Source organism: Austrofundulus limnaeus, unplaced genomic scaffold, assembly GCF_001266775.1.
Source record: "Austrofundulus limnaeus strain Quisiro unplaced genomic scaffold, Austrofundulus_limnaeus-1.0 Scaffold147, whole genome shotgun sequence".
Classification (NCBI taxonomy): Eukaryota; Metazoa; Chordata; class Actinopteri; order Cyprinodontiformes; family Rivulidae; genus Austrofundulus; species Austrofundulus limnaeus.
In genome coordinates, this window is record NW_013952549.1 from 989,625 (window position 1) to 999,139 (window position 9,515).

The 9,515-nt window shown below is 40.6% G+C and overlaps 2 protein-coding genes across 2 annotated transcripts in view; both read right to left on the bottom strand.

The window, feature by feature from the left end:
• Positions 1-4,393, bottom strand: part of selenoo1 (selenoprotein O1) — a 6,387-nt gene extending 1,994 nt beyond the window's left edge. Inside the window, exons 1-6 of the mRNA XM_014016563.1 lie at positions 3,657-4,393; positions 2,798-3,001; positions 2,528-2,705; positions 2,121-2,251; positions 1,297-1,574; positions 1,051-1,216 (exon numbers count right to left, since the gene is read on the bottom strand). Of these exons, the coding sequence (XP_013872017.1) occupies positions 1,051-1,216; positions 1,297-1,574; positions 2,121-2,251; positions 2,528-2,705; positions 2,798-3,001; positions 3,657-4,210 (1,511 nt within the window). The 5' untranslated portion in view covers positions 4,211-4,393. The remainder of the gene's footprint in view (positions 1-1,050; positions 1,217-1,296; positions 1,575-2,120; positions 2,252-2,527; positions 2,706-2,797; positions 3,002-3,656) is intronic.
• A 658-nt stretch (positions 4,394-5,051) lies between these two features.
• trabd (TraB domain containing) overlaps positions 5,052-9,515 on the bottom strand; it is a 6,223-nt gene continuing 1,759 nt past the window's right edge. Inside the window, exons 4-10 of the mRNA XM_014016564.1 lie at positions 9,251-9,417; positions 8,801-8,941; positions 8,478-8,588; positions 8,188-8,327; positions 7,409-7,581; positions 6,828-6,924; positions 5,052-6,749 (exon numbers count right to left, since the gene is read on the bottom strand). Coding sequence (XP_013872018.1) covers positions 6,578-6,749; positions 6,828-6,924; positions 7,409-7,581; positions 8,188-8,327; positions 8,478-8,588; positions 8,801-8,941; positions 9,251-9,417 — 1,001 coding nt within the window. The 3' untranslated portion in view covers positions 5,052-6,577. The remainder of the gene's footprint in view (positions 6,750-6,827; positions 6,925-7,408; positions 7,582-8,187; positions 8,328-8,477; positions 8,589-8,800; positions 8,942-9,250; positions 9,418-9,515) is intronic.

The following is a 9,515-nucleotide window of genomic DNA, read 5'->3' on the forward strand; positions in this document are numbered from 1 at the left end:
GGGTGGATATAGCTCGCTCAAACCGAGGACCTGTCGACGTCATCATTTACCCAGAATGCTTTGTGTGTAAATAAAATGGATCCGTCCGTGTTAAAATATATTTTTAAAAAATGTACAAAACTAAACAGCCTACAGTATTTTTACAGTCTATATTTTACAGTTAAAATATATGTTTATCAAATAAAGTCTAGTGTTACAACTAATCACGGATCCCTTTAAATCATTCAGTTGGATTGTTAAACATTTCTGCACTCCAATAGACCCCAAGTACAAAATGTRTTTAACCACTAAAAACGTGGATTTTGTCCCCGTTAATTCCTTGTTGTATCAGCTGAAGTAAGAGGAATGTCATATTAATGTATTATTTAAATCGATGTCATCCAACAGTGTAAAATAACAAAATATATTTTGCAAACAGGAGTATTTAACCTCAACTTTTCACATTTTCAAAAGAAAGCAACTGAATACACAATGTTACTTCTGTTACTCAGTAACTGGTGATGTTTACTTAGGAATAAAAATTTTACTTTATATCAGCTTTCTTACCAAATAAACTGCAACTAATGAGGCTTTAAGCTCGTCAGACCATCATGGATCTTCTGTTCTACTGAGCCACTAGAGCCACCCAGAGGCAGAAGTAGGAATTACATCAAATACAGTTTCACTTTTGAGCTATTAGACCAGAACAGATGACCAACAACTTTGTGAATCTTGTTTAATTCCCTGAATTAAGCAGTGTATTAATTAAAGTTTTGCCCAAAGGTTGGTGCAATAAATCCGCCCATCAGCACCTCCTCAGTATATTCAACGTTTGATCATCAGAACAAATATCACCAAAAAGTGTGAGACAAAAGGCAAAAATACAAATTATTTTGATGAAGCTATTCTTTTTCAAGATGTCATATTTTGAATATTTGTTGTATTCATTTATTTTACGGACATTAATATTTGATAGAAGTTCTGTTTGCCGAATAGTTCCGTCAAAAGTTAAAAACCTTTACGAAGCTTGGAGGTGGTAACAGTTTGAAWCAAACGTGTGTTTGATCTCACCGCAGATCCATGGTGGGTTTGTTGGCAGCTTTAAGCTCCTCTAAAGAGGCACACTGCTCCAAAAGAAGGTCTGTGGTTTTCTTAAGCCCCTCGTGTCCTTCAGCTTCTCCCTCGGTCGGACAGGAAATCTGACTTAAGCTTCGGAAAGTGTTGGTAAAGTCAGCACCTGCAGGAGATCAACCGAAAACACATCAATCCATATGTGATCATCGACTCCTGAGCAACRTGGCAGAATGAAGAGTCCACCTGTGTTGTGCATCGTCTGCAGCAGCTCAGTGATCAGGATCTCATCCTCAGGCTCCTCCTTCGTCAGTAACCCCAGCTTCTTCCTCATGTTCTCCARGTAGAAGCGGTTGAACAGGTCCAGGTACTCCTCCATCACGGCCTCGGCCCGATCTGGTGGAAGTTCTGGAGCGAGAGCCTCGGCTAGCTTCACCAGGTTCCACCTGCAGATGGCCGGCTGGGCCTGGTAGGAGTATCGTCCGGAGCTGTCGGACGCATTGCAAATGAAGTCCGGGTCAAACCTGAAGGATGAAGAAAGTTCATATCAACACGTGTGGTTAAGAGTCAGAACTCTGTTCTTTTAACAACCAGACATTAAAGGGCCTGTGATGTGCTTATCCTTTAAATATAAAAAGTCAAAGAAAACATTTATATTTAAGAAATTAGCACAACACACATGATTTTACCCATTCTGTCTCATAACTGGCATAATTTCTCTTGAATTAGGCTCAGCAAAGTGAAACAGGAAGTGACATCAAAGGGGAACTCTTTAAGAAAAGAAACTATTTTTTTAAACAATCTTATTTAAACTCTTCTTCATTTGATTCAAAAATAATCTAAAGAAGCATCAGATTCTTCTCTAATTATTGTAGCATCACTCTGTTTACCTGCAGACATTCCCCTTTGACATCACTTCCTGTTTCTTCACGTGCGAATATCTCAACAAGTGTTCATCTCAACTGCGTGAAATTTGTTTGCAGTATGTTATCAACGTTCTCTTTTCAAAACCGCAATCRCATTCATTACAAAAATTTCATGTCACGGGCACTTTAAAACTCATATCTGACCTGTCCATGAAGCCATATGGACCATAGTCCAGGGTGAGACCCTGGACGCTCATGTTGTCCGTGTTCAGAACTCCGTGACAGAATCCCACACACTGCCACTGAGCCACGAGTCGAGCTGTTCGATACATCACCTGCAAACAGACAGAGAGGACTGCAGGTATGTCATCTCCAAAAACATCTAAAACAAAGAAACATTTCCAAACAGCTTCGATGCTGTGATCTTTCACTAAATGAAAAAGGAAAATGTCAGATAACTGAACCTTTAGTCTCACAGGAAGCAAAGTGACACTGATAATTTATTCAGCACAGAACAGTTTTAAAACTTACATTAATTTTAAAGTTCTATTAAAACCTAATCTTATTGTCTTAAATTTGAATGTTCACAATAAGTAACAGCAGGTTCTGACCTCTCTGAAGAAAGCTACATTTCTCTCCACCCGGTCTGGGTAGTTCTGTTGGATTTCAGGGTAGAACACCTCTATGACGTAATCCAACATCTGACCTCGGATCTCRTCTCGTCCATAGCTGGGGCCTTGCCGTCCTGTGAACTCGTCGGCTGCCTTGAAGATCTCGAAGGATCCAAACCTGTGCAGACAATACAAGGCGATCGTGTACCGAACATCTTCAGAAGCTCTGATGTTTGTGACGGACGAAAGCAGGACGGGGTCTGTGCTCACCTGAGGAAGGTGGGAGCAATCCGAAGAACGACTGAGCATCTCTCGTGCTGAGGAYGTCCGCTGTAATACACGTCCCGTATAACTCTGCTGTCCGAGGTAACCACAGAGCCCGCTCTGGTGGTGGGCACACCCAGGAAGAACATGGCCTCGCTGCAGAGGAACTCTCTTATGCTGGACCGCAGRACCTTGCGACCATCGGCTTGTCTGTGGAAGAGAAAGACAAAACAATTCGTAYGTAAGGTAGGAACTGTTTGCTCAGTCCACGAATGGATCTCACAGCTCAGACCGTTTGTCAGTGACTCAAATGTGCGTAAGTTTGAAATCACAAAAAGTAAGGGGGTATTTTGCAAAATTCACACTTTTTTGAGAAGCATTTTTTGAAAAACGTGCTGAAGTGGGAGTGTCTGAAATGGTAAGAGATTCTTAAAGAGACAGAAGCTAATTTTGAGGTGTTTAAGGTGAGGTGACTGTGGTACAGAATTGACCTATGTGCCTGGAAAATACAAATTACATCCCCTTTAAGTTAAAAACAAAATACACACATTTTTTTCTCATATGGGTTTGTTTACTGGTACAATTTAGCTCAATTTGACTCAAACTTTAACATGGTTTTCAGCAGATTCAGCTGAGTGCTTTGTTTACAATGAGTGTGTACCAGTATTTCAAAAATGTCAACTTATCTAGGAAACTACCAGAGTAAACTCTTTAAAACTGCATCACCGTGTTTAAATTTAACATTTTTATTTTATTTTAATGATTGTAATGAGTACCTTCAAGTAGCTTAATAATATTTAACCTGGCCAGGTATTATTAATAAGCATAACTTGATTACGAATTGGATCTGGTCTAATGATTTTACCTAGAGAAGGGGGTCAGTCCAGCTCCTTTCACCTGAATCTCCCATCGGCCGCACGGGTTTTCCCGGAGCAGCTCGGGGTCTTGACTCGGTGGAGCCTTCACCTCTCCCAGGTAGCAGGCTGCCCCGTCGCCCAACTGCCCGGCAAAGTTACCGAACTGGTGTCCGCAGTAGCAGTGAGCCGCGGGTTCGGATCCAGGCATGACTCTGGATCCGCTGAGATACTCCGGCCCCAGAGGGTCCTTCAAAACCTCGTCTGCGTGGAGCCCCAGCAGGGTCAGAGCCTCGGGCGACACAGCGACGAACCGAGGGTTGCTCAGCGGCTGAGGCTTGACCCGAGAGAAGCACGCACCTTTCACCTGGCGTACTCCCGGCTCCTCGGATGGGTCCAGCGGAAGTTTCCTCAGGACGACGTTGTCAAAGTCGAGCCGCTCCAGTGGAGAACGACTCGCTGTCAGACCCATATCGTCCATACTGCCAGAACCGAGGAGTCTGAACACGGACACACCGGGGATAAAGAGGCGTGACGTCCAGACCCGAGGTCCTAAATAAGCCATCTAAACCAGGCCATCTGTCTGCTAGCGTTCACCAGTGCGAACGAAACTGCGTAGTACRCTGCACCGGATGTTTGGATGGCACAGCAGTGTTACACCTTTATCGGTCCGGCTAGAAACACTAAGTTAAACTCACTTTGTGACCGACTAACTAACTAATTAATTTAATAAATAAACAGTTCATGATAAAAAAAAAAGAGGTTCCTATCCCCTCAGTCCAGAACCAACTTACAAAACAAAAATAAATTGAAATAGCCTTCAGTTCAGTACCAGCTAACTAACAAACAAACAAACAAAAATAGTGATTCTGTTATTTTCTTTTAGTCAAAAAAAATTAATTTACTTGGAAATTTTAAATCCTCCCCTATCATTTACCTCACTTTATTGTGCTGAGGACTCCAGTGATTTTAGGGCTGCATTATCTGGGAGCTCATCCCCTACTTGGGTCTCTCCTGAGGCACACCAGACTTAGGGGAAGTGTCAGACAAAGAGTGATTCATAATTTCAGGACTAACGCACCTCACCCTGTGTAAGCTCCCAGGCATAAACAGGGCCACCGTAGAACACCCAAAAAAAGTCCAGAACTTCCTGGTGAGTCCATACACCAAAACAAAACAACAGGCCTTCACTTTCTTCATCAGTTTCTACGAGATCAAATCCAAAACGAAATAGTTACGACTTCATATTCCTGCAGGTCTGCTGACAAACAACACCGTCAGCACTTCGTGAGGTTCCACAAATCCCTTCAGGCTGCAGCTTGAATCATTTGTTGTACTGCAGACTGCAGCAAACCAAAATTATACAATATTCACTCTTAAACTAATAAATAACAGAACTGTGAAACTGCCAAATATAGTTTAACTTTACTTAAAATGTTTTTATAACAATTAGAAACTCAAGAGCTGAATATATTTACAATAATAAGATTTGTAAATGTGGCAAACTAAATTTTACAACAAAGTCATTCACACATTTCCTACAAATACAGTAGACTGGACCTTTATGAAGGAAGAAAACAGGAACATTAGTCYGAGACAGAGAGCAACAAAGGCACAGACCTTGCATCTGAACTTTATCTTAAACTCCTTTCAAGAGACGTCATTTATCCTCTGGAAGACAAATTACCTGACTTCGCTCAGAATAGAGATAGCTGGCACATGCTTCAAACATTTTCAAAAAAGAAATTAAATATATATTGTACCAAAAATTGGATTCAAGTCACAAATAGTAAAAAAAAAAAAAAAGTATCTAATGTGATATCACCCACATACGGTATCTGCAGTAGATAACAAAATGTACCGTGCATAAATTATTTAGAAATTAAAAATAAAGATTACCTGGAAATTTATAATATAGGCTTGAACACATGCAGTTATCTTTTTCAGACACTTTGAAACTTTCTATATGGCTTGCTGTAGTTTTAGACATCCTTCTCTTTAACACATGCAGTAACAAGCTTTACTTTAGATAGAGGAGAGAGAGAGGTGAGAGAGAGAGAGAGAGAGAGAGAGAGAGAGAGAGAGAGAGAGAGAGAGGTGAGAGAGTGTATGTGTGTGTGTGTGGGAGGGGGGTAGTAAGCTTTAGCAGACGAGGCATTCATGAGGTTAAAGGCAGCAGTGATATCAAAGGCTAAATGTCCAAATTACACCTAAATTTTGTAGCCAGGCGTTATATAAATAAAGCATTTTGGTAACGTTCATTACCTCATTTAAAACAAGTTTTTGTCTCATTTGGTTCTTGGATTTCACAAACACCTTAGAAATTAATAACATCAAATTTTTTTCTTTGTTTTTTACAGAAGTTCTTTGTTTTTCTTTATAAAAGATCTTTTAACTCATAAATGGAGCCAGTTAAATCCAGTGACAATGATTCATAACACAAGTTACATTTTTCACTGCTGTTCTTGCCATGAATCTAAAATGTAGATGTAACCATAAAATATCAGTGGATTGGTGACATTTAGTCATCAAATAAAGAAAAAAACAGAGCAATGTGTTTTATAAAAAAAAAAAAAAAGCACTTGTAACATCATAATTTTAACCTAACCCCAATCGTATGCACATGTAAGATGAGAAGAAAGTGTTAAATATTAGCCCTTACAGATGAAACTTCAGGCACTTTGCTTTAGGAGTTAGCAGAACAGACCAATCACTAAGAGTTCCTTTACTAATCCTGAACATTTATTCTTTGGCAGCATAACCCCGTCGATATCAGGTGAGAGGCTTTTTACCCCGATGAGGTCCTTTTCAGTTCAATGTGGGCTGCTGAACCCGTTCCTCCTGTCTCACCTGCTGTTAAGGCCACTGGTGAATCAATGCATTGTTTTGATAGGTTAAAGGTCACGTCTTGGCTGAGAGACAAGCAGCAGGGTCAAGAAGAACGAAGCCTCAGTGTTTCCAGTAACGACTGAACTGCAGGTAGAGACAGCAGAGCTCTGCCTAAACCTCCTCCGGCACGGTAGCAGGCATATCCCAGCATTCCCACAAACACACCCTTTAAGGCCATGCGCACCAACCAGCTGAAGCGTGAGGGGGGTGCCACACTGAGGGGAAAAAAGACGGGATATTACAGTTTTTCCCTGTCAACTATTTATAGAATCAAAGAACTGCAGTAAGCATACCTCATGATTTCATTAATGTTGAGCTCCTTATCCCAGTTTTGTTCAATGCCAGGAACATGGCCCATTCCAACAACCCCCACCACCACAGCAGGCACTTCTACAGCAAGAACAACACATAGTTTGTAAACATTCAGGCTTAAAATCTGAAATTCTCCATATGCATGTAAAGAAAAACAAAAGTTTTTAAATTATCTTGATCAAATGATGAAACGCTTAAATTAAAGTAATGCAAATTTGCAAGATTGTGGAAAAACTAAAATTTTGCACGATGCAAAGTTATTTTTATATAAATAAAAAACAGGACAGAAAAGCATCACAAAATAGAGCAATACTTAGATATAAGTGGTAAAAAAAAAAAAGTCACATTAAACATAATGCATCAGTTTGTTGCATTCTAAACAGAATTTCCTCCTAATTCCTAAATAAAACAATTTAAATGAAAATGTTTACAATTCTAAAAATATTTGTAGTAAACTACAAACTAAAATGGGTAAATTCTAATGGGCGGTAAACATTCAAAAACYATAAAGCTGAACTTTTAATCTTAATATGTAATTTCTTGGGAGTCATGCAATACTCACTCTGGCCATTAGAGGGGGCTTCCACACAACGGGTAGCCTGGCGCAGTGTGTGCGTGAGGTAGATGTCCCTTTCAGCCACGATGGTTTGATGAAGCGCGGGAAACTCGCCGATCATCTCCGACATCGTCTGCTCCAGTAAATCTTTCTGCTTGCACTTCTCCACATCCTCCTTACTGAAACATGACAGTTTATCACAGTCAGCCGTGATGGAGAGACTTATTGTGACGGAAATAATACTTTTAGGTTTAAGCCAGTAATTCATGACATACTTTAATGACCTAGGTTTTCATGACTTTTATGAGCAGATAGAATGATTAAAGTCAGAACAAGATTTGCTAAAAACAATAATCATTCTTAGATATCACTTGTGTTTATCTTTGTGTTTTCCCTTGACCCAGCATTTCCTTAGGATGAAATCTTGCTTTATTAAGATGACATAGTAGTGTTTGTTAAACAGTATATATGAGGCCTCAACTGCCTCAGCGAGAAAGAGGAGCAGAGAGCAGGGGGACAGTCTGATGGCTCTATGTTGTTCTCTGTGTTTCCTGTTGTTGCAATAAAACTCAGCTGATCACTCCACGGTGTACCTTCCTTCTTGGACCACGTATTTCCGTCTTTGTTAAATAAATATTTCCGTAACACTTATAAAGATGAATGCAAGAAAATAGTTATTTGCAAAATTAGTCGTCAAAATATGCTGTCAAGAGTATATTCAGCCAGCAGCAGTGGTAACTGCAGTGAAGCAAAGAGTGTTTAATGACATAGAGCAAAAGTGATACCTGATTGGATCTGACAAAAAGCAAAGACCCCAGGCAAGGCGGGCTTTCTGCCACAGACTGAGAGCAGCTATGGCTCTCTTRAACGTCACAGGGATCGGCCTGTCCCCAAGGTGGAATTTACAAAATGGCACTCGTCCAGCCTGTGTGGACAGAAATACACATTTAAGGATTTCAGGATGATATGGCTCTAACATGAACATTTAGCTTCTTAACAAAARWKKTTTWRKTWAWTTTTTTTTTGCACAAATACGACAAGAATGCTGTGTAAAACGTGTTTATGATTGGCTCACCTCTTTATAGGCCTCCCTAAACTCTCCTCCAGGTGCCATCCCCAGCTGCTCTGTGATGTGAGCTGAAACTTTGAGCAGAAGAATCTGCATCAAACCAGACATCAACCCATTCTGACGAACAGAAAAAAAAAGAGTTAGATCTTTGATAGTCATTCTTTATGCAACTTTAAAAAGCACCAGAAGTTACATTAAAAAAGTTAAATCTCGGTCGAAACCTGTGGGGGGGAAAAAAACTCTTATCGGGAGCTCTCTTAGCAGCTTTTATTGTTGTTGTTTTTTTTTTTTACCACTACAGTTCTTTCCTATCAATCCAAGAGTCGGACCTGTTTAATGGCTTGTTGAACCTTTTCCAGGTTGATGTCTTTGGCCTCCCTCAGCAGCGTATTCTCATCCATCCTCAACATCGACACCCTGTACTGGCACAGCTCCACTAATACCACGTCTGGCTGCACAGCGCGAATCATCTGTGTGAGGGAGAGAAAGGGCAGTTAGAATGAGATGTAAAGAAGCAGACAGTTTAACAACATTGGAGTGGAAAAAAGAAACACTGCAACTGTGCATTACAGGGGGGGAAAAAGCAAAAAGAAATCCACGAGGAGCAAAGAAGACAGGAATAGATGCATTATCTTAGCAGGGGAAGTCATAATCACTTGAGCTACATTAATTACACACATTACTTCACTGACAATTCACAGCGTGTCACATTTTACAAAGGTGTGAGTAACTTAATGCCCGACAGAGAACCCGCTATTGTGTTTGTCTGATTGGCTCACCGTGGCCACGTCCTTTTTGCTGCTGTCACTGAAATGAGCTGTGCCCACCAGGTACAGGATACTGCCATCCGGGGCAGTAAGACACGACACCGTTTCTGGGAGCACAGGAGACGGCTGGCGACGYTGCATTCGCAGCTGCCACAGCATCTCCAGTGTTTCACCATCCGCTAGAGAAAGACAACAGAAAATTAACTGGAAATTATAAGAAAAATGGCACATTGGCAATTACTATGACATCTCAAAAGACACACATACTGTATATATA